At 44.1% G+C, this 25,600-nt stretch overlaps 1 protein-coding gene across 4 annotated transcripts in view; it reads right to left on the bottom strand.

Moving 5' to 3' along the window:
- Positions 1-25,600, bottom strand: part of LOC111874908 — a 153,791-nt gene that overhangs the window by 14,905 nt on the left and 113,286 nt on the right. Inside the window, exon 1 of one of the 4 annotated variants that reach the window (XM_023870781.2) lies at positions 8,086-8,186. The exons of the other annotated variants lie outside the window; for them this stretch is intronic. Coding sequence (XP_023726549.1) covers positions 8,086-8,135 — 50 coding nt within the window. The 5' untranslated portion in view covers positions 8,136-8,186. Of the gene's footprint in view, positions 1-8,085; positions 8,187-25,600 lie in introns of those variants that run through there. 4 annotated transcript variants of the gene reach the window in all.

The following is a 25,600-nucleotide window of genomic DNA, read 5'->3' as shown; positions in this document are numbered from 1 at the left end:
AATGGAATTTAAAAATTAAACTCACTGTGTACTAAGAACACACATATTAATTAATCAGCGCTCACAAGCCGCCACTGCCAAGTATAAAGAATTCGTAGTGCCGCCATTTAATAGAGCAGACCGATTCAATTCAAGGAATCATGAAAATTAAACTCATTTTACTGTCTTTCTGAACTTTGCACTTCCGGTACACACGAATACCAATGACACTGGCCTGAGACCTCCCACTTCTGAGGGTGGTCACTTCTTGGCGCCACTGCGAGTAACACCCGTGACCTCACTGTCCGTCCATTTTGGTTAAACCTCCTACTGATGTAATGGTCCTTTCATCAGCCACTTATTAGCAGCTTACACAAGCGTTCAAAGCGCGCTTCCATAAATCTATACAAACACTTTGCGCTTGGGATGAAGGGCCACAAGGGTGCACAAAATGTATCGCAACCTGTGGAGAAATGTCGGGGTACTACGGTTCCTTCAGTCTTCCTGTCGTTACTTACCGCAAACAGAAAACGACAGTGTTAAGATTACGGAAATGCAGAAGAATGAGGTGTCTGTTCCAGGTGTCAGCGAAGTGCGGTGGAAAGGACAGGGTGAAATAAGAAGCGGTGATTATACAGTGTATTATTCCGGAGGTGAACGGGCTGAAAGAGGTGTGGCAATAGTGGTGCATAAAAGTGTAGTGAGGAGTGTTGTTAAGAAGATTGCTTGTACTGACAGAATTATTGCTCTGAAGTTAAAGGCGGAACCGGTAGATATACTGATTATACAAGTGTACATGCCAACATCAGAGTATGAAGATGATGAAGTGGAAAAAGTGTAGGACACAATTGAAGAAATTCTTCAGGAAGATGGAGGATGTGACACAAACAGCATCATATTGGAAGACTGCAATAGCATTGTTGGAGATGAACCATATCAGAATATTATTAGATCACATGGACTAGGAAGACGGAATCACAGGGGTCAAATGCTTATTGACTTTTGTGAACGAAATGGACTGATTGTTACCAACACTTGGTTCAAGAAGCCAAAGAGAAGACTTTACACATGGAAGGCCCCTTGGGGATTGGAGGCGGCATCAGATGAACTACATCCTTGTGAAACATCGATTCAGAAACAGTGTGAAGGACGTGAAGACGCTGCCTGGGGCAGATATTCGGGAAAGAAGATTGATTAGTAAATTGTACATGAATCAGAAAGTTAGAGTGCGACTGGACAGAGGGGAGACAAGAAGTGTGAAGATTGGAAGAGGAGTTCGACAAGGATGCTGTTTATCACCAATTTTGTTCAACTTTTACAGCGAATGCCTTACCAAGGAAGCTCTGGATGGGCTTGGAGACTTCAAATTAGGAGGGCAAATTATTCAAACTGTGAAATACGCAGATGACCTTCTGTTAATGGCTAAGGAAGAAACTGTGCTACAGGGTGATTGATAGACTAACTGAAACTGGAAGGTGCTATGGCATGGAAATGAATGTGGAGAAAACAAAAGTAATGAAAATTTCGAGACAACCAACCCCAGTCACAATAAAGATAGACCAAAAACAACTGGAGAATGTGAAATGTTTTAAATATTTGGGTAGCTTGTTAACAGATGACGGAAGGTGTACTAGTGAAATTAAATCCAGGATTGCCATGGCAAAAGCTGCATTTAGCAAGAAGAAGAATCTTTTTACCAGCAAATTGGACTTAAATTTGAGGAAGAAACTAGTGAAATGCTACATTTGGAGCATAGCTCTGTATGGGGCTGAAACATGGACACTTAGGGCAGTAGATCAGAAACATCTGGAAAGTTTCGAAATGTGGTGTTGGAGAAGAATGGAGAAGATCAGTTGGACCGATTATGTGAGAAATGAAGAAGTGTTAATTAGAGTCAGTGAGCAGAGGAATATCCTACATGAAATAAGAAAACGGAAGGCTAATTGGATTGGTCATATCTTACGCAGTAACTGCCTTCTAAAAGAAGTTATCGAAGGAAAGATGGAGGGGCGGATAGAAGTGACCAGAAGACGAGGAAGAAGACGTAAGAAGATGCTGGTTGACCTTGGGGACAGAGGAGGATATTCTCTCTCTAGATCCATTAAGTGGAGGAACTGTTTTGGAAGAGACTGTGGACCTGTCGTCTGACAGATTACTGAAAAATGAATGAAATCATTATAGCACACAGACTAGTGTTGTCAGTTTGTTAGTCTCCATTAGTAGTTTCCTGGTAACGGCTTCTAACAGTGGAAATTCTTCAGCTTCCGCGCTCACTTCGTTATCCGTTGGTTAATGATCCAAGACCCTGAACTCTTGCTCCAACTGACTAAGGGCCCCCATACACACACAGTTTGGCCTCCAGTTCGGCCTGCACAGTTGAAGACTGAAAGGCAAAACTGACGTGTGTGGTGCGGCCGGCCGGCCGGCCAATCGTTTGGACTGCTGGCCTGTAGGAAACCCGTCAGTCCGTCAGTTCTACCTGCAGGACCGTAGCACGTGACGTGTGTGACTCAACATTATAGGCTGGAAGACCGTGATTGTGGCATGAAACCTACAGCTTTATCTGCGCGTGTATGGGGAGGAAAGGGAGGGGGTAAACTGTCACAGTTTTGCCTGTAAGGTCTATCGGAAGGCCAAACTGTGTGTGTATGGGGGGGGGGCCTAATTCCCAGGATGGCGGCCATTTTACACCAACCTCCCAAGTCTTCTCTTCACAGGCTTTCCAACTGACTCCAGCTCAGTCACAGCCACAGAGTCTGAGTCAGAGCTACTCTACGATTAGCGGTTTACCGCCAAACAGTTTTTGGCGACAAGCCCTACGAGACCCACGACCATCTTTTTTTTTCGATTGAACAATTGCTGTCGGCCCTTGCCAGCACAGTCATTCTCACGTCCGAGTCCCGCGTAGAAAACACAGTTTCCAGCAGTTCCTCTAGTGCTGTGCATGAACTCGTTGGCATGGAAACGTGTTTGTTCGTGAAGGCGTTACTCAGTAACGGCTGCGTATACTTGCTCACTAAGAATCTGTTGCCTAACAACGGATGTTGTTTCCAGGTTGCTGACCAGTAACGCGTTTACACGCTACAATATTGCTGTCTTAGAAGACACTCAAAAGATACATGCAAACGTTCATACGAGTATGACAGTAATAAGTGAAGCGACCCCCAGAATGAACCAAACTAACCCGAAATTAAGAGAGCTGAGTAAACTTTTGGGCAGACCTAAAATCCTGAGTTTGAATGAAATTGGTGGGACACTTTGGATTGCTTACAGACCAGTTTTTGTGGGATAAGTAGCAAGCTGAAATTGCTGCTGACAGAATTTCAGGCAAATGCCGAGATGGATCTCACGTTTCAGGCGGGTCCATGTCCAAATTAATGGAATTTGCATCCCTCTTCTTCAGATACCGCCAAATAAAACGCAATTCAGCGGGTCAGAAGTGTCCGAAATTTGTAGAAGACGCAATTTTTGCCTGTTTTAAATTATCAGCACGCTTACTTCCCGCAGACAAGAAACCCCGCCCAGAGCTACACACTGTGTCACGTGCTATCCTCAAAACATTACACGATGCAACAAAAACCCACTGTGTGTACAAAGCTTCATTTCCAGAAGCAGAACGTAATCGAGCGCTAGAATTGTCACGCAGTCACCTTCGCTGTGATTTGTGGCTGCTGCTTGGAATCCGCGTACAAACAATGAGGGCAGCCAACCTTCCGCACTTTCATACTTCCCCAAGGCCTTCATATCGACACGTCTAAACAGAATTCATTTCTGGCCTGTATCCAGCAACGGTTGACAATTATGCTAGCAGCACACATCTTTCAATTTTATTTTTTTTATCCTTGACATATTAACGAGGCTTTCGCCTGCCAATATTATACAGCGTCGAATGATAGTAGCGTAGCATGCAGATCCGTTGCTAAGTAATGTCTCTGTAAACAACGCCCGTTGCTAGGCAAGAGATTCCTAACACGCACCAACGGACTAACTGGGAAGAGGTGTTCTCTACTCCGTCCGTGTGAGAGCTGCGTGACGCAACAGATGAACTGGTGGAAGAGATGTTTTTATGCGGTCCGTGTCGAGGTGCTATCATCAGGCCAAGTCTTGAGCTCAGTTAACTAGGAGACAGTCGCCGGCCAGTACAGATGTGGACATAAACGTCGAGGAAGCTACGGCGTTGAAAGCCGTTATCAGACGACTTGTGAAGTCACAGAAGATTGAGAAGACTGTGTGCTGTAGTGAACTGCAATGTGTGTGAATTAGCGACAGCGCTGAAGTTACTAGACTAGATTATATTGGAATGAAGATGTTAGAACTCAGAATGCTATCAGTACAAAATCAAATACGTGTGGATCAAAAGTTATCCATGTAACATACGGTGGAGGCCCAGAGGTTTGGGAGTTGTCGAGGCTCCCACATTTCTAGACAATCGGCTCACAGATGGCGGTAAGGTTGTCAGCTTTACGCGATGTTCGTATGTGCTGTTCACAGTTGAGTATATACTTTACAAAGATACATGGCATGTAGGAAGGCAGATGAGTCACTTGTCTGTTCAGACAAAACTTGAGACATTTTTTCAAAACTCCATTATTACGTTCAAAAACAAGTACAACTTCTGAGTCTTCTATCGATGAATAAGTGCACTGTCTCTTCACTGTTTTTAAATGAAGGCTCTACAGTGACATTTTGTTATTTACGTTCATCAGCACTGGTAATATCATTAAATTTTCCCTTTACTTGCGTTCTAAGTTTTTTGTCTCTTAGGGCTACATTTTGCCTCACTAACCCGGATAACTTCTCCCCCAAATTAATCCGGATCGGCGAGGGTTTGCTGTAGTTACGATCATGAACGACGACTACGTAGGAGAGTGACCTAAGTCCACTTCAACACGCACAGCAGTCCGTTGTTTCACCACGCTGGATTAACTTCTACAGTTAGGTAGCGTCTGATAAGGCGTGAAGGCAATGAACGGTAAATATAAAAGGATCTGAAAGGAGGTATCAGGGCCCACTTCCGGGCACTACTCTAAATAAAACTAAACTCCGTGACCTCTAGTCCGCAAGCGAAATATACCGACAGAGCGACCGCTTGTCGGCGAAGTTAGTGCCAACTCTTGCGGATAGAGGGTGTCGCGTGGTCAGCGCAACGAATTCCCACGGCGAGGAGGTCCGATGCTTCTAGGTGTTTGATTTCAATTTCCTGATTCATACAATTCCCACGGCCGTTAATCTCGGTCTTGTAGACCGCAGCCGCTATTTCCTTGAAACAGCTCCTCAGTTATCCTCACGAGGCTGAATGGACCCCGTTCCAGACTCATACTTCTCAGAAAATCTGGTACCCGGGAATTGAACGCGGGACCTCTGTGCAAATGATTTCATTGGTTTTGAAACTCATTTTGCTGATGTGACTAATAACAGTGGAAACTGGACAGCAACTTGGTTTCAATGAGTTACATTCCGTCAACGTAATTGAGTGCATCAAAGTGAACACTTATGAACTAGATAATGAAACACTTATTAACATAGATGAACAACGGGCTTATGAAGAACGGGAGGACAACTTAGACAACGACGATTGTGTTGAAGTGCCTGCACGAGAATTAACATCTGAACAACTATAAAAAATTACTGGAATGGTTGAAACCTTGTCAGAGCATATTATGGAAGCTGATCCCAATACTGAACGTAGCCTTACAATTCGCCGAACGGTAAACAATGCAATTCGTTGCTACAACGAAATGTATGAAGAGAAAAGGCCAAAGAAGAAATATGTGCAGACATCAATATTGCAATTTTTAGAGAATTGCGAAAAACATGAATTTTTTAGAATTATTTCTAATAAAGACATTTGAATTTATTAATCCCGTTTTATTTATTGAAAAACGGAGATTTTTTGAACCAATTATCATTTTTTGTATATATTCAGTTGCTCGATTAGTCCGGTTTCAAACAGTCCAGCGTATTGGCGGAACCACCCGGACTATGCGAGGCATTGCTGCATTAGACATAAAATGTAGATCTCATCTGAAATGTTCTTCGGCGAGTTAAGAAATTAAAAACGCATAAAGGAAAAAAATCTGCGTGGGACAAGTAGATTTTCTGCAGTACATGTGCATCTGCTAAGCAGCGGCAAGGACCATCGGTATATATTATGTACATATGTTGGGCATACCGACATTTCGGAAGAAAGTGCTGCCTCCATCTTCAGACCGAGGAGTAGGCCATGTAAGTGGCCTGCAACACGTAAACTTGTTGCTCACTCTCCGACCCTGCACACGGAGGCAGCATGTTCCTTCGTAACGTCGGTAAATTTACACCAGACTACATGGCGTCACGTCCAGAAGATAGTCACAGCGAAGTCCTTCCTGAGAAGCCAACAGTCGCTCAGCTACTCAAGAATTTATAAAAAAAAAAAGTTATGGAACTCAAAGCTTCGTTGCCGTCTTCACAACAGGTGGCCACTGGTGCACACTCCATATTGCCTCGTCCTATTTCTCTAAGATCCGTTTCGAGATTATCCTGTCATCTACTTCTAGGTCTTCCTACTGGTCTTTCCTTATGGATTTCCCAACAAAACCAGGCATGTCTCAGGCGTGCTACATACCCTGCTCATCCCATCCTCCTTGACTTCACCATTCTAATTATATTTGGTGAAGATTACTCAGCAAGGAATATCACGCAATCTCTTCCGGCCTCCAATTATTTCATCCATCTTAGGCACACATAATGCCGTCAGCACACTCTGGATTCAAACGGGCTTTCAACCCTCCATATGTAACGATTATATAACAAAATGTGCTGGCAACAAGCAGAAGTTATACAAAATCATGAGAATAAACATGTTCGCATTGTGAAGCCAGACATAATTAATATAAGAGGCTTAAACTTGGCAGTGGTCAAACTTACGACCGCTCAAGTGACTGCGCTGCCATTGCTTCGCAAATCCTATACTGAAAAAGTTCCTTGTATACAGTGCAAAAGGAAGAATTTTCAGTAACACGCTGTAAGTGCGATACGTACAGTTGAAGGAAGGCCAAGCATATTCAGAAGACATTACCTTAATGTTTCAGCTGCAAAGAAAGACAAAAGCAAAATCCCTGGTCTGAGTCTCACGGGGCTTGGCGCCAAGTAGAACTGATTGGCGGTAAACTGCCAGTCGTAAAGTAACTCTGACTTTGTTCTGAAACAGCCTCAGTTGTGTTCTTCGTGAAAATACACAATTAGCACCTAAATGCAAGATCATAACAGTAACGTTACACTCACGTTATTAATCAAGGCTGCAGTTTTCTGGTATGTAAGGCCGTGTAGTTTAGTAGATGAGTACCCATTTCACTAACGAATTTACCACTTAACCCACCTATCATGGAAGCCCCTCCACAAAGTCATTCACCCAAGCAGTTGTAAGGGGCCAATTGTTAAATAATTTCTTCTTGTTAGTGGTCATCCATGACCTTCAAAGCAACTTGCCAGTAAAGCAAGCAACACTGTTCGTATCTCAGAACAGTTCATAATAACCCAGTACCTTCCCTCATTCTGTATCTCCGTCCGTAAAGCTCTTTTTCTATGCGCTTTGCACCAAAATGTTTCATGTGCGGTATTTCTTGTTTCAATCATTAATGCTGTTCATGAAGGCCTACTGTTATTTAATAAATGTAACTAAAGTGGGTGAAATCAGCCGCCGTAGTTGGGCACAGTGCCTAGGGTACAACCTGAACATCCAGATAATCGGTGTTCAGTTCCAAATGGGGAAGAGATTTATGTTTCCTCCACACCTCCCTGATCTGCTTCTGTGCTCACCAAACCTCCTACAAAACAGGCACCGGCCTATATTTCGTTAGGGATACAACGGCCGGAGGGTGAAGGTGATCACTAACCTCTATCTAGTGTCAATGTTAACAATACGTGGATCTACACCTCCAGTCCCCCATACGTTATGACTTAGCCCTTCCTTATGTACACGGAAAACTTCACTATTGACTGCAGTACGTGACGGGTTCATATAGCGAGGCTTCTCACTAAGAATAATATACCTACTACTGTCTCCCTCGTAAATAATCGTAAACACTAGCCCTAAATGCAAGCACATCAACACAAAATCACATTTACCGGGCAAGCAGAAGGCTGACTGCAGCGTGCTGCGCGTTCCGCCGCTCCATGCTCCTACACCAACAGCCAACTACCGACTGGCTGAGTTGACTTCATCTGAGCGCCAAGTCGGCGTGTCCTCGCCGATCAGGTGATCATGGGCATCATGCTCATAACGAGCGGTGGTAACGAGTCAGTAACCAACCTCGATCCTTTTTTTCTGGGTGTGTTTGATGACAAACCAGCTGCGCCTGCGCGGCGCAAATGTCACGACGAGTATGGCTTGTTCCCGTTTTCAAGGCGCGATATGAGGGCAGACATGAAGTTAATTGCACATAACTGGAGGTGTGATCTAAGGACCATAGCGTGACCGGCAGCTTCTTAATCCAAATTTGAGCTGGGCAGCTCCAATTTGTCGGTATTTCTCATTGTTTGACATCCAATTACTAACTGACGGCACGTAAGGTACCGAAATATAGATGTACCATTCAAGTAAGTGGCCCTCCAGCTTGCGGGGATGGGCGCGGGGCTAAGAACTCTCGCCGTAAAAAAAAATGTGCTTGTGACGAAGTGTTACAAAGGTCCTCGAACTTGGATTCTCTGGATAAACGACCTAACTTACTTACTTATGGAGCTGAGCCCTGCTTGAGGAGAAGCCAAATCTGCAGCTATTCAAGAACTTTCTAGCATTTGATGGAAACCGAAGGTTCATTACCGTGTTCACAAGAGCCCTCCACTGGTCCCTATCCTGAGCCAGATTAATCCAATCTATACCAACCCATGCTATCTCTCTAAGATCCATTTTAATATTGTCCAACAACCTATTCCTTGGTTTTCCCAGTGGTCTCCTTCCTTCTGGCCTTCCCACCAATATCCTATATGCATTCCTTTTCTCCCCCATTCGTGCTACATGCCCTGCCCACCTCAGTCTCCTTGACTTGATAATTGTAATTATACTTGGAGAAGAGTACAAGTTATGAAGCTCCTCATTATGTAGTTTTCTCCAACCTCCTGCCACTTCATCCCTCTTAGGTTCAAAAATTTTCCTCAACACCCTGTTCTTAATTCGCTTAGTGGGGGGTGGAGTCCAGCTAGGTCCACTCGGCACGGCGGCCACTGATTGGCCTATTGTACCTGCCCCTGGTGATTATGATGATGGAGAATTTGGTGGAATGAAGATTGGCATGGAAAACCGAAGTACTCGGAGAAAACCCGCCCCAGCTCCACTTTTTCCACCACAAATTCCCCTTGACCAGACCCGGGATCGAACCCGGGTCGCCGCGGTGGGAAGCCAGCTACTAACCGCTTGAGCTACGGCGCGGCCTATACCCTGCATTCAAACACCCTCAGTCTATGTTCCGCCCTTAATGTCAGAGATCAAATCTGACACCCATACAGAACCACAGGCAAAATTATAGTTTTGTGTATTGTAATTTTTAGACAGCATGCGAGAAGACAAAAGCTTCTGGGCTGAATGGTAGCAAGCATTACTCGAGTTCAATCGCCTCTTAATTTCCTCCTGAATCAGGTTTCGATCTGTTATAGCAGTTCCCAAATATCTGAACTGTGCCATATTTTCAAAACATCTGTTTGCTATCTTTATATCATGATTCTGCCCTGCATTTTGGTGACGAGAGAGCAACATATATGACCAAAGCTTAAGGAAAATTGTTATGAGATTTGGTACGTGGACTGTAGGAAGTTTGTATAGGGCAGGTTCGCTCAGGGCAGTGCCAGAAGAAATCTTAAAATATAAGTTAGATTTAGCGGGAGTACAGGAGGTCAGATGGGATGGAGGTGGCATCGCACCAGCAGGAGACTATACATTTTTCTATGGAAAGGGGAATGAAACTCACGAATTAGGTACAGATTTCTCGTACATAAGAGAATCATATCAGCAGTTACGAGGGAAGAGTTTGTTTGTGACAGGCTGTTGTACATAATACTAAGAGATCGCTGGTAAGGATATATGTGGGAAAGTCGGCAGGAAGGAGAGCACTAGGAAGACCAAGACGTAGGTGGTTCGATTATATTAAAATGGATCTTAGATAGGATGAGGTCGTATGGACTGGATTGATCTGGCTCAGGACTGGGACCAGTAGAGGGCTCTTGTGAACAAGGTAATGAACCATCAGGTTCCATGAAATGTTGGGAAGTTCTTGAGTAGCTGCACAACTGGCGGCTTCTCAAGAAGTGCTCACCCCAATGAAGGTAGTTTTGCGGTGTATCTTGCGGAAAAGATAAATTAGAAGATCTTCAGTCGTGTACTGTCAGAGGAACCTGCTGTTTCCCTCTTCAGGGTTTAAAAGAGAATATAGAATAAAATATAATTGCTTATTATCATCATCCATTTCAAACTGAAGACTTTCCTGAAGTCAGCATTAAGATCATCTCGAATGTATGTATGAATGGAAGTAGCTGGTTAAGTTTCGACCAGACTACACGGCGAAACATCCCAGAAAACGGAAATTAATGCTCACCGCCGTGTGAACCGAAATTCTCGCGAACATGGAGTTCTTACCATGCTTATTTATCGCGCCCAGACGTACGAGAGAAGCACCAAGGTCACACATTCACTCGAGTTCGTGGACATCGGTGTGCGTGGGACCACAGTCTCATTAGGCGCGGCGAAGAAAATATTGTTCTTCACCGAGAATCGACACCCCATCATCCACACCCAGACAATCGGTATAGCGACTGGCTATGGGGTGGGCGGGTTCGAAGTTCGAGTCCCCGTAAGGTCAAGAATTTTCTCTTTTCCACGTCATACAGACCGGCTCTGGAGTCCACCTAACCTCCGGCCCAATGGGCACGGGGGGCTCTTTCCCCGGGGTAAAGCGGCCTGGGCGTGAAGCTAACCGCTCACCTCCAGCTAGTGCCGAGGTCAAAAAATGTGGATCTATGCGTCCACTTCTCCATACGCCTTCATGGCGTATTGGTTAATTAATTAAGCACAGGTAGAATTTTACCTTTACCGGTTGTTAGTACTCGGGATTTCTTAAAAATGTTACTTCCCGGTGAAGGCCTCTCGGGCTGGGATAAAGGTACTGTACTGCCCAGAAGGAAAATATTCGCCACGTGTCGTGTGGGATAATGCATTTACGTATCTATTTGCGTCCTCTTACATGTTTATTGTCACGTGTACGAGTGACTCCTGACGGGGGTTTTGGATTTGATATTGTATTTTTTTTATTGCTAGTGGGGTGGGACTAAAAGTCCCTTGTACTGCGGCCACTTCTGGCCTATTGTACCAGCCCCAGATGATAGGTGAGGGTGATTGTGGAGCAACTGGTGGAATGAAGATTGGCAGGGGAAACCGAAGTACTCGGAGAAAACCTGCCCCAGCGCCAGTTTGTCCACCACAAATCCCACTTGACCAAACCCGGGATCGCGGTGGAAAGCGACTAACCGCTAGAGCTATGGCGCGGCCTGATATTGGATTCACTGAAACTACAAATAACTATAACAGTATCGCTATTTCCACACTTTAAAGTTCTCTAGAGCATACAGCTAGTGTTTTCAGTGTATTACTAGACGTTTCCTGGTAACGGTTCCAACAATGGCCATTCATTTGCCTTTGGGCTCAGGTCTTCTCTTCACAGACTCCCGTACGGAACTGACTACTCTAACCTTGTCCCTTTCTTACAACATCTCGGACGGACCGAGTAGAAAACTCCGTTTTCAACACTACCTCTATCGTTGTGCGTCGAATCGTTGCTCTTAAAATGTGTTTATCGGTCAGTTGCCTAGAAACGGCTCTGGTATACTTGCCTATCTCGCGGTCGTCGCGTAGTAACGGCTCTACACGCTACAGTATTTTATTATGCCGTGTATATTTATGTAACAATATTTAACGATAAGTCAGAATCAGGAGCGGAAGTGCAGTGAGGTAGCTAGAGTTTAGTTTCACACGTACGTAGAACATACGTGTATGAGTAAGTACAGTAGGGGTGAAGTCTGGACTTCAAGATTCTGATGGATTCACATCTTTTGAACCCCTGAATATGAAAAAGTGATATTTGGCCTGTAGTATGTATGTGCTCCTCGACAGAGCCGGAACGGGCAGGTTTTCATCAGTATCTCCCCGCCGTATGTAGCTACTCCGTGGACATCGGACTTCCGGAAAAAAAAAAAAAAAAAACTGTTAGGGAAAATGACGATTTTCACGTAAACGGCTGAATCAATCTTTATTAAATTTCAACAGCTTACGGACACCATATTCCAAAATAGAACTACATTGAAGATATATTCAGGAAAGTACCGGTCGGCGTACTAAGGGCCCAACGAGAAATGTCAGTTTTGTTAAAACTGAATTTCCATTGTTTTCGACATTCAGCAACCAACATGGCCTATTAAGCATTAATCGATTTAATTTCCGAAGTACGTAGCCATGGTCAATGGTGCGAGGGAGGGTCAGTAAATAGGTTACAAATGAAGGTAAAACAGCTGTAACAGATGTAATAGGTTATTTATGTGCATCACTAGGTAGCAGCACAGTCGAGCTTCATGACAGTCTAGGTAGCAGACGCTCATGTTGAGAGGCTGGTTTCAGTAGTCAAAATGGCGACGGTGCTTTATGAGTTTATTACCGAAAAGCAGAGCTCTGTTGTGCGTTTATTTTTTGTTGGGAAAAGGACTACGTGCAAAGGATATTAATAAACAAATGTTCCCTGTTTACGGTAGGAAGTGTTTGTCGCGTAAATCGGTTCACATCTGGGTCTAATGAAGTGGAAGTGCGGAAGTGGCTGAGACAACAGTCAAAATACTTCTATGCTGGGGTTTCGAAGCACTGGTAAAGCTATTGGACAAGTGTATCAGTGTTGTTGTAGGATATTTAGAAAAACAAATGTTCTTTCCAGGTTCGAATTTCACATGTTTTGTGTTTTATATCCCGTATGTGACCTATTTACTGACTTTCTCGTATGTATGTGCGGTGTTTTCGGACACGTTTTCACAATGAATAGTAACGTCAAGTGCTTCACGTAAAATGTCATCTGCTCCAGTCACACTTGCGTGACGTCACCACGACCTGGCATACCTCACCGGGCGTGGAAAGATAGCCTGGAACTGCAGTGATTGCGTAGGACGGTACTTCCACATACAACAAAACAGAAGAGTGACGGTTACCACAGATTGCAGGCGTGCTCCAAGCGTTTCCTCCATGTTCTCTGACTCACCGACCCGTATGAGTTTCGTTCTAAAAAAGCATGCAGTCATAATTGACCGGAAATACGTTTCGAATGTTAAGACCTGACGTCTTGCGGCGAGAACAACGAAAATTACTGCTTTCTAGTAGTATATATGGCCGGTCACGGTAGCCGAGCGGTCTAAGGCATGCACTGTCTCCACTCGCTCGGAAGTCGGGATCGTGGGTTCCAATCCCACTCAGGGCATGGATGTTTGTGTGCGTTTTTCTGTGTTTGTCTACAGGTAGAGGCCTTGCGACGAGCTGATCACTCGCCCAAGGAGTTCTACTGCATGTGCTAGATCTAGTAAACCGAAGTGAAACGGAGAGTTTCATGGAGGTAGGCCTAGGCCCCAATTGGGGCTGTAGCGCCACAGAAAAAAAAGCAGTATATATGCCTCTGTGTAATGTGGTAAAATTTTATGACGTTTCGGAAGAAAATACTGCCTCCATTTTTATATGTAGAAGAGTATTTAACGACACTTCGGATGAATACACTGTCCGATCGTCAAGGCTGGAGAGCTTTCAGACGTTTCGGAAAGACAAACTGCCACTGAAGTCGACATGCGACACCGGTAGGACTGGGCCAGTGGCAGTGATGGATGTCACCACATCCTGCAGGAACCACTTTGTCCAGAAGCGAGGCTGTTTTCCGCGTTCATCCTCTCTCGCTAATCCGGAAAGAAATATGGCAAATGCTGCTCACAGCTGAGTACACTTGGAAAGACACATGAAATTTAGGAAGGCAGATGAGTCACTTGTCTGTTCAGACAGAACTTGAGACAGTTTCTTCAAACCTGCATCAGTACGTTCAGAAACAAGTACAACTTCTGAGTCTTCTGCCGATGAATAAATGTATTGTCTTTTTATAGTTTTTAAATGAAGGCTATACAGTGATGTTTTGTTATTTTTTTCATCAGCTGTACTTACATCATTACATTTTTCCATTTATTTTTCTTGTAAGTTTATTTTTCCTCGTAGTGCTACCTTCTGCTTCACTAATCCGGATTATTACTTAATCCGCATTATCTCCCCCCCCCCTCAAATTACTCCGGACCAGCACGCGTTTACTGTATTTTGTTTTAAGCAACTATCTTATAAATATTTTATTTGGGCGTCATATTGTGTGTGTAGGTGTCTCCACCTTATCGTGGTGAGGAGGTTGGAGTATGCCAAGGACCCTGAGAGCTATACCAGCGGTAGCGTAGCTACTGGCAGGGCCTCCCTTGCTGGACAGGTCAAAGGGTAGACATCAGACGTAAGAAGATGCTAGATGACCTTGGGGAACAGAAGAGGATACTGTCATTTGAAGGAGAAAGCTCTAGATCGCATTAAGTGGAGGAACTGTTTTGGAAGAGACTGTGGACCTGTCGTCTGACAGATTACTGATGAATGAATGAATGAATGAATGAATGAATGAATTGTGTGTGTATGACTTGTATTTATGTTTACGCACCAAAACAGTGTATATGAAATACACATTACAACATGTTTCGGCCTCTCTGGCCATAATACATTCGTACATTCACCCTTCTACTTTTATTCATATTTCTCACTACACTGGCCAATGTGTTACGTGTCGGACAGCTTGCATAGTTGTATTACTGTACGAACGCTCCCATATGTGTATCAGTACAGTTAAATAGTTGAAGGCAAGTACTTTTCTCCGAAACGTCAGTGAACCGGACTGCATGATGTTACGGCCCAGTAGCCAGTGCTCTTCATTGAGTCCACAGTAAACCCCAAACGATGAGTAGTGATGCATTTAACCGAGGCTCGCCCGCATGTACTGTCAAAGCCGAAAACATCAACGTTACTTTTACACGACTTATCGCTGCCCTTGGTAAACCGAAGATTAATGTGCAGCAGAATGGCTGAGGTCAATACACACCATTTGGCCTCCCTTCTCCTCCTGTACAGGAGGTCACGTCTTCAAGCAGGGATAGCTCAGCCGGCATAGGAGCGGGCTACGAGCTGGAAGGCCTTGGCTCCATACCCGACAGGGCAAGATTTTTGTTGTCTCTACACCGTTGGACCCACCCAACCTCCTATCCAATGGGTACCGGGTTTCGATTTCCCCGGAGGTAAAGGGACCGAGGCGTGAGGCCGACCACTCACCTCCATCTCGTGCCGAGATCAAGAACTGTGGATCTATACTTCCACTTAATTAATTACTTAAGCACAGGTACAACTTTGCCTTTTTACAGAAACGCTGCTGTTCTGCGTGGGTTGTCCACAGCAATTTACTTGTTCACATGTGCAATTTTATAGGATAGTTACCTGTCTTCACTGATCCTGAGGATTAATAATACAACATGGATTATGATTGTCTGTGTATTTATGTTGGGGAGTCGGTATAGCTCAGTCGTACAGCGATGGGCTGGGCATCCCGGGTTCGATTCCCGGAAGTACAAGATTTTCTCTTCTCCACAGCTTCCAGACCGGCTCTGGGACCCACTCAGCCACCTATCCAATGGGTACCAGGGGCTCTTTTCCCGGGGATAAAGCGGCCGGGGCGTGAAAGTGACCGCTCACCTCAAACTAGTGCCTAGGTCAAGAATGGTGGAGCTATACCTCCACTCCCCCATATGTCTTCATGATATAGTGCTTAACCAACTTAATGTGACTGTTATGTCGTTCCGAAACGGTTCCCATGGAAACGCATATAGAGAGGAGACCACTCCGTGTTTGACACTGTCTCGGCAGAAGTATCGTAGTCTCCTGGGTTGTGCCACCGTGCGCTCTGGTGGTGGAAATCTTCCCGTCAGTGTCTTCCCGCTGTTCCGGACTGTGTCCCGTTCTTTCCCTTCTCTTCTTGCAACTCACGACCAACCTCCGTGTAACTTGTCTATATAACCTTACCTATTCCTAAATCCGCCGGTCACGGTAGCCGAGCGGTCTAAGGCATGCACTGTCTTCACTCGCTCGGAAGTCGGGATCGTGGGTTCGAATCCCACTCAGGGCATGGATGTTTGTGTGGAGTTTTCTGTGTTTGTCTACAGGTACAGGCCTTGCAACGAGCTGATCACTCGCCCAAGGAGTCCTACCGAATGTGTATGATGTAGTAAACCGAAGTGAACCGGAGAGTGTCATGGAGGTAAGCCTAGGCCCAAATTGGGGCTGTAGCGCCACAGAAAAAAAAAATTCCTAAATCCACACACTTCAGCTCTGAAGATGGAGGCAACATCGATATGCTCTCACAAGACTTCACGGGGTCGCGATAGTAACAATCACCGTGATGAAAACTTCAAAATCTAAATATGTAACTTCATTTACGGAGAAAGGAGGGAACGAGATAAAGGTAACTTCATTTACGGAGAAAGGAGGGAACGAGATAAAGGTACGAGATGTACACGGTAGGAACAAAGCGTGAAAGATGAGATTCTCCTCTGAATTTTAATGGGGCCCCGTCTGTTAGTTGAGATTAATAAGTCCGGACTGTAACATGTTGCATGCAACTTTGACATGTCAGAATAACCTAACAGTGCGACGGTTCCGACTAAGTGTTGCTGCTTCTTAAACACACAGTAATTCTGCGAAGTGGACGCAGTAATCAGATGTTGGTTAGATCTGTCTTCACGCTGCTGGGTGCTGGCCGTAAACTACGTTTCCTGTAGCCGTTGTTTACGTCGGCAACTTGTGAAAGTGGCCTGGCAGGACGAGAAACATCTCGCCTTGCCTCCCTCCCGCATTTTTGGTTCCCAATTTCCTGAAAGCAACTCACAACGCACATGACGACAAACAGTCTGCCCATCTGTAACAAGTACACGTCAAAGCCTTTACATTATCTGCCTATACAATCCCGGATGGTGGGCCATACACTGAGTGAACAGTGTTCCTGGAGACCTGACTACCACGCAACCTCAGACATATTTGAGACAGGGTTATGCTTCCACAACACCACGGATCCCCAGCCTGATGCACCCAAGTCCAGACTTCTCTTCCGATCAGAAGTGCAAAATTTTGTGATATATCTGCTGAAAGCCAGAATTGTGAAGCCAGCACAGATAGCCATATCTAGGGAACGTCTCTGCAAATACTCCTGTTACTAGGCAATGGTTCAGTGGCCGTCGCATGGTGGCCGCAACAGACACACAACAGAAGAGCTGTTGGAAGCGGTGTTTTATGTGCGGTCCGCGCCTAGGCTATATAACGAAGCCCAGCTACCATTACGAATCAGTTGAGAGGGAGAGCGATAGTAGTTAGAAGGGTAGGAGTTTTGTGTGAGATGGCCGCCCGCTTGCGAGGATGTGAGCCCGGCAGCGGAGGAGCGTGCGCTGTTGGAAGACGTTACCAAGCAACGCGGTGAAGACCGTGACTGAGAGCACCAGTGTGTGTGATAGTGATCTGTAAGTGTAGTCATGAGTCGTGTGTTTAAGAGTCCAATAAATCTGATTACTAATCCAAACTCCGTCTCTAGGTTATAAAATATCCGTAAGCGAGGAACCAGCGTGAGCAGGTGTCTGNGGTGACGGTAAAGAAATCCCGTTTCTTGTTGCGCTCACAAGATGGCTGCCTGGCAGAGCTGAATCCGGTCTACCCATTACGGACCTCACATGCATGCTACATATCCCGCTCACCTCACAGCATTGAGTCTGGTGACTGTAACTCACAACACTCCGAAGAGTGCAAACTTTCTCCAGCCTGCTGTTACACTCTCATCCCTACACCCTCAACGTGCGGTGGTTTCCCCCTACAAGAGTGGACCACGCTTCGCACCTGTGATGATTAGTAACGAGGTTCACATATCCGTGACTGTGAAGAGAATTACCTCCTGAAGTGTGATGCCGTGTAGTCCTGCAGAAATTCACACACGTTTCGAAGGAACGTATTGTCTCAGTCTTCAGTAACGCAGGTTTATTCTTGCTCACTGATCCTCAATATGATGACGGTGATATCTCCGAAACGTGGTAAACTTATACCGGACTACACGGCATCACATCCCAGAAGACAGGCAGGTCTACTCTTCGGGTAACATAGTTTTAACTGTTTTATTTTCTTACGCAGGAGAGCACTATCTAAAACTGACATATTATCAAGGAATTTGTCAGATGCATTCTGATGGAGGAATGCTAACACACATATTCATAAACATACAGCGTGTCCAGGTTTTGTTAANAGAAGGAAAGAAACCACCAGGAAGGCTAAGAAGTAGGTCGGTGGATAATATTAAAATGGATCTTAGAGAGATAGGATGGGGAGGTATGGATTGAATTGAACTGGCTGAGGATAGGGATCAGTGGAGTGCTCTAGTGAACACGGTAATGAACCTTCGGGTTTCATAAAATGTTTGGCAGTTCTTGAGTAGCTGCGCAACTGGCGGCTTCTCAAGAAGGGCTCAGCTCCATGAATCTAGTTTGTTTGTAAATAAATGCCAAGCGGTACGTCGACCAGAAAAGGCCTAGAAACGCTGGCTCAGAGCGACTGAGCAAAATCACTATCAACGTCACTTGGGGATAGCCCATGTCAAAGTCGGGACCCGAACTCTACTAGTTTTAGCAGACTTTGTCGTCTTCAGACACTTCACTTTTACTTCTTGTACGCGTTTACCGAAATGTGTGTGAAGCATCTTGTAGTCATTTTGGCACTGCGCGATTTGGAGAAATACATGTATTTTCATGTTCTATGAATATAAACTCTCTTTCCGACATGATGCAAATGTTTGATTCAAATTACGTCGTGGGTTCAATTCCCGATGAGGTCATTGGATTTTTCAGTTGACCAAATCCTTCCAGCCACACTATGGTCCTGGAGTCGACTCAGCCTGTAACAGAAATGAGTACCAGGAATCTCCCTGGGAGGCAGAGGGCGACCGGCGTGTAGGGCTGACATTCTCATAGCCATCTATGAGCTGACTGACTAGAAAATGTGGGAGCCTCGACGTCTCACAACCGCATGGGCCTCCGCTGTCTGTTACAGGGCTAGCTTTATCTTTCACCTTAAAACTTCCTCTCACTGAAGACACGCCGTGGAATTACGGGTGGAGGCGGAACAATGTCAAAGTGACGTGTCTCGTTCTAAAGGGCACGCTGTCAGCCGCATTTTCGCTACGTTAATTTGATAAAATTCAGGTTCATTCTCCAAAGCAACCGCACATGTGCACAGTTACGAAATCTGTCAGGGGTACAGATGAAGTTTCCCTGTACGTGGCGACATTTCTTCCATACATTTACTTGTAAGCATACGTTTTCATAACAGAGTCGGGATATCTCAGTTGGTATAGTGACTAGGCTGCGGGCTGGACGACCCAGAAATCTCTACAGGATTCCAGGCAGGTCCAGTGTATTTTTTTCTTCCTTACAGAATCCATATTGGCTCCAGGTTCCACCCAGCCTCCTATCCAATGGCTACCAGAGGCTCCTTCCTCTGGAAATGCGGCCGGGGCGTAAAGCTGATTACTCGCTCTCACCCAGAGCCAAGATTAAAAATGACGGAGCTCTGCCGCCACTTCCACCTTGGTTAAGTGGAACTTAACCAAGCTCTCGGACATATTTAACTGTATTTTTTAAGAGATCATATAAACGGACATTAAGAGGAATACATATAAATCATTGACAAAGACCAGGAGATGCAGAAACCCTCAAATATGCGTGCTTAAATTTCACAACCACAGAGCTCATAGTTGCTCAGTGAATTTCTACTAAATTCTCCACGCTTAAGGTAGGGCTTGCAGTCCGCCCTTCGCATAAATTTCAAACCGCGACACGGCAATTAGAAGCATAATGCGAGACAACGGTTTGCCCTGCCGCACCCCAAGCACTGCGTTGCCGAACTGCGGCCGCTGAGACCAGCGGACGTGGACTACACCAGCGATATCCGTGAAATGTTCGCCAGTGCGAGAGATACGGGCGCGTACACGGTTTCATTTCTCAAGGACTACGGTTTCTGTTTACGCCATTCAAGTGTGCATGCATGCAGTTTTCCGACTTCTCGCTAGTCAAGATGGCGGGCAGCTGAGCTGCGACATGACGCCTCCAGGTCATGTGATGTTATATCTGTTACGCTAATTATTTTCATTAATGAAAATCCCACAATTCCATGTGTAGCCACAGTTTCAACATACAACCTTTCCATTCATCAACTCTTACACATTACAGCTCTTGAAGGACACTTTTACGTAACGTCAGAGTTTCACTGAAACTGCGCGCCATGTACATGTAGCTTAGCCTAGTGATTGAGATTACCTCTTTCTGAGGGGCCCAACTGAGTAGGTGTCTTCTCCCCCTTCACCTGGGGACGGAAACAGACCCAGTTTCCGAAACGTCGTGTTTTTTATGTTCTCTAGAATATCGGAAAAGTCCAAAAACCCAGTAATCCTAAACTTGAAAAATGTTCTGGAACGACAGTCTGATAGAGCAAGAGGTTATGTTACGTACAGATAATGTAGAGACTGCAAAACCGACTGCGCCATAAGTACCGTTCTACTGCTGCCGTTGTTCGGTCTGTTCAACAGCTTTCAACAATGACTCCTAGATAGTTAGTTAGTTATTGGAGAGGGTGGGTTTCCCCATGCACTTAGACCAGTATTGGTCCATTGTGCTTCCCTCTATGATATTCTACTAGTCTCTATACCCTACCGATATTGGTGCGTGCCATCAGTCCCGACCGAGCCAGCGAGTTCGGCCTCTACTGGCTTGGCGGTATCTATAATGCTTACCCCATCTATCAGAGGCGTTAGAGACTACTGTTGGGCGGGAAATGACCTTGAATTTGCCTCAGTGACCTCCTTTGGAGATATGAGGTTCTTTTAAGTGCCGTAAAGCTACGACACGGGACACACGGCTTAAAGTCCCTCCCGGAGGACTTTTTCCCTGAATTTTTCCGCCCTTAAAAATTCCACGACCTCCGCCGGGTTTAAACCCGCGTACCACGAGTCATGAGGTGGGAACGTTACCTCTAGACTACGGAGGGCGCTGACTCCTAGATAACGACAGAATAGCAACACTGGTATTTTGTATTGTCACATATGTGTGACTATAGACGGGGTTTGAATTGGTGAATAGATTTATTGGTCACTGGTACGCATGAGTCGGAAATACAAGTAATTACAGGGCGTTCACAAATAACCGCAGCACCCGCTAAGTAATTTCCAGTTTGCCTTGTTTTCACCAGCCCTTCAATGTTAAAGGCTTCTGAGAGTGAAGATTCTTCAGGTTCCGCGCTCAAGTCATCTCTGAGCGGTGGCTCTCTTCCAACTGCGAATTCTTATCCCGACCAAGTCTTCTCCTGACAGACTGCCTGACTATCAACTGACTCAGCTCAGAGTCAGAGTCAGCTTTACGACTGGCGGTTCACTGCCAATCATTTTGTCTTGGCACCAAGCCCTTTGAGACTCACGACCAGTAATTTTATTTTCCAACTGAAAACTTGCGGTTATAGTCCTCATGTTGAGGCCACGCCACAGATCAGGTTTTGAGAGCAGAGGCTCGACTTCAGTCCCGAATGTCCCCATTGTGCATGATATGACATAGGGTTTCTTCCATTTCCCCCGCTTATTTTCATTCCATCGTTGCTGACCAGGCAGCACATTATCACATTCTTGGTATTTAAGTTGGGGGTTTCAGCCGTGACCCGAAGCTTAGCTGGTGAAGAAATTTCGATTTATAAACATCAGCAATACGCAAGTGCGAATGTTGTTGCCTCGTATCCGGCTTATGACATGCTGGGGTCTGTGTAACATTTGTAGAGACGTCTGAATTTCGAGCACGCGTCTCACAACTTGATTTATATCTGTCAGTGTGTGTATACGGACCCACAAGCGCATAAGACTCAACTGTCTTCCTTCAGATAACCAGACACACATCACTGAATTTGTATGTTCCTTCAGTTGAAGGCATTACTTTCTGAGGTTACGTAAGCAGTGGCAGTGTTAGGCGATGTTAAATCACCAACTTGTGAGGATTATTAACACAATATTATACTTTCACCCGATATTTCTTATTTCATTATTACATGTAAGCGCCACATGTGCTTCCCTTTATATTCTAATCCCCTACGAACTTCAGAATGTCCACAGATGATCCATTCCGCATTGGCCCTGAATCGGTAATTATAAACCACGCAATAATATACCGATGGAAACGAAACTTGGCAGCACTGTGTACGTTACTTAGCAACAGTGACTCGGCGCCTGCCTCCTCAGTTTGCGCCATTTGCTGCAGTCTGTGTTTCCCTGTGTCTAGAGGCGGAAGGCGACCAATTTCAGCATGTACCAAGGCAACTGTCCGCCAACTTTCGATTTTGTCGGTTAACGCCTGATTTACAGTAAACCGTCTCTAATTCAGATTATAGTTAATTCGGATCAAAATATACGTAGAAAAATGCTGTTCACAATTGAGAACATACTCTGAAAGACACGTGAGATTTAGGAGCAAGAGGACTTTCAGACTGTTGAGGGCAGCTGGAGAGACTGAAACCACGCAAGAACGTATCCAAGATTGGTTTGAGCTGGATGAAGGAGGCCCTGGATTTCAGCTTCTGACAGAGGAACAAATTTGCTGCAGTGATATCTTTTATTTTTCCTCAGCACTACCTATATTATTGAAATTTTTATTTGTTTCCTGAGTTTTTTTTTTATCTTTTGGGGCTATCTTTTGCTTCGTTAATCAGGATAACCCATCAATTAATTAGGATTAGCGAAGGTTTCTGTATCAATTCGGGGTCTTCTCCCAGGAAAGCGACCGGTAGATTTTACTAAATGTCGCGGAAGAACGGTTTACTTTTTCTTCGCGAAGGTTCGGGTTCGAATCCCAGCCCGAATATTCGCTGTCCTCGGTGAGTTATTGTGGTTTTCGTCATTCGCTCAGGCTAGGATATTGTTTTGAAACAGGCATCGACTCGCTGTCCGTTGCAAGCGACTTTTGCCTCTCGCCTAGTGGAAACCCCACAGGCGTTAGGCATTACCCATCTCAGTTTTGCATACTTGTTCCCTTACGGACTTGACGCGGAGAACACACACTAGAAATGTTCATTGGACTGCACGAGGACAAATGGCAAATTCAATGAACCGCTGTTTCGTAACAGATTTTCTGGATCACCCGAGTAACAAGATAATGAAACATAGGGTCGGATCAATTTAAATGAAAAACTGTGAGAAGGTGTGCCCGTAGAAGGGAATTAATTTTTTAAAATAGTACTTCGATATGTTAAACAGTTTGGCGGGAAACGGAAATAAAATTTAACTGAACAAGAGTTAAAAATGCTTTATTTTGGTTTAATTTAAATGAAGCTCTGGGGGAAGGTGCGTACATAGTTGGGAAGTAATGTTGTGAAACAAGACCGCGATGTGATAAACGGTTTGGCGGGAAAACGAATTTAAATTTAATTGAACAACCGTTAAATATGATATATTTTAGATGAATTTAAATGAAATTTTCTGGGAAGATTTGTCCGCAGTTTTGAAGTAATTCTGCGACCGTGACATAATGAAAGGTTTGACGGGAAATCGGAATTTAATTAAAAAGAACAATTATGTCTTACTTTTGATCAATTTAAATGAACATTTGTGAGAATATGAGCCCTAGTTTGGAAGTAATTCTGAGAAATAAGACAGCGATCTCATAAAGGGTTTGGAGGGAAAATGGAATTTACTTTTAATTGCAGAAGAGAAAAGTGCCCCTATTTTAGGATAAATTTAAATGAATCTTTATAAGAAGATGAGTCTATACGTGGAAAGTAATTCTATATAATAATACCATGATATGCTAAACAGATGGGCCGGAAATGTAATTATAGATTAACTGAACAAGGATAAAGTATCGCTAATTTCTGATAAATTTAATGCGATGAAGTGTCAATAGGTGGAAAGTACTTTTTTGAAACAGACCGGGATATGAAGGAATTGGCCGCAAAACGGAATTAAAATATAACTGAACAAGTTTAAGGTATCACTACAATTTAATCAATTTATATTATATTTTGTGTGATGCGTGGATAGTTGAGAAGTAATTTTGTGAAAAAGCTCGAGATATGATACAAAGATTGGCGCCAAAATGGAATTTAATTTTTACCTTAAAAATTGTTAAGTATCCCTTATTTTGGATCAATTTAAATGGAACTCTGTGCGAAGATACGCCGATAGGTGGAAAGTAGTTTTGCAAAATATGACCATACTGTGATAAGCGGATTGACGGGGAGGAGGAATATAATTATAATTGAGCAAGTGTAAAGTGTCCGTTATTTTGCATTAACGTAAAAGTAATTATGCGGGTAGGTGTGCCGATATATAGAAAGTGATTTCGCTAAATATGACTGTCATGTGATAAGCGGATTGGCGTGAAGGAGGAATATAATTATAACTGAACCGGAGTAAAATGTCCGTTATTTTGCATCAATTTAAATGTAATTTTGGGGAAATATGTGGCAGTAGGTGAAACGTAATTATCTTAAATATGAACATTATGTAATAAGCTGATTGGCGGGAAAGAAAATTTTAATTATAATTGAACAAGAGGAAAGTGTCTGTTATTTTACATCAACGTAAATGTAATTTTGTTTCAAGATGTTCGGATAGGTGAAAAGTAATTTTGTGAAGACCGCGATCTGATGGACGGACTGGGGAGAAAACGAAAATTAAATTTAATTGATCAAGAGTAAAACGTAAGCGTAAAAGAGTAAAAGAGTAAGAGTAAAAGCGGGAAAACGTAATTTAACTTTAAATGATAAACTGCAAGGTGACATCTAATTTAGAACAACGTGATCGAAGCTCTTTGCGAAGAGGCTTCGATTTTTTAATATCTATATCACTGAATAAGAACGGAATGTCATATATAGGAAGTTCACTGAACTATAAATGACCATGCGTGAAGAGCCCCTTAACTTGGATCGTTACGGATCAAACAGTGCGCGAATATGCGACGATATCTGAATATCGGCTTTACGAAACAAAATCGACTCTGATAAAAGGAGTGGCGGTAAGACGGAATTTACATTTAAATGATCATGGGTCAAGTACCCCTTAATTTCGATTAATGTGGTTCAGATATTGCGCCAATACGAGACGAGAGTTGAATACCGATATTATGAAATAAGATTTGGTTCTTATAAATGGGGCTTTTTATGGGAATTATCCATCGTCTTGTTTTCGTCTTTTAGTGCACTCAATTTCACTTGCTATTTCACAACATGTTTCGGCACTATAGTGCCATCATCAGGTGCTCCATTTACGTTAATCTATTTCATTGCTTGCCATTATGTCATTGTAAAATTTAAAAAAGTATTTAAAAATGTTGGTCAATTATAATAAATATTTATATACTAAAAACCTGTTAAGATTATTTATCTTCTCTGTCCCAAGTCTAACACCGCGCATAGTTCCACCACTATGGGAGTCGTTCCTCTTACTCTCAGGGT

This window comes from Cryptotermes secundus, unplaced genomic scaffold, assembly GCF_002891405.2.
Source record: "Cryptotermes secundus unplaced genomic scaffold, Csec_1.0 scaffold516, whole genome shotgun sequence".
Lineage (NCBI taxonomy): Eukaryota > Metazoa > Arthropoda > Insecta > Blattodea > Kalotermitidae > Cryptotermes > Cryptotermes secundus.
This window is presented reverse-complemented; position numbering and strand designations above follow the sequence as displayed.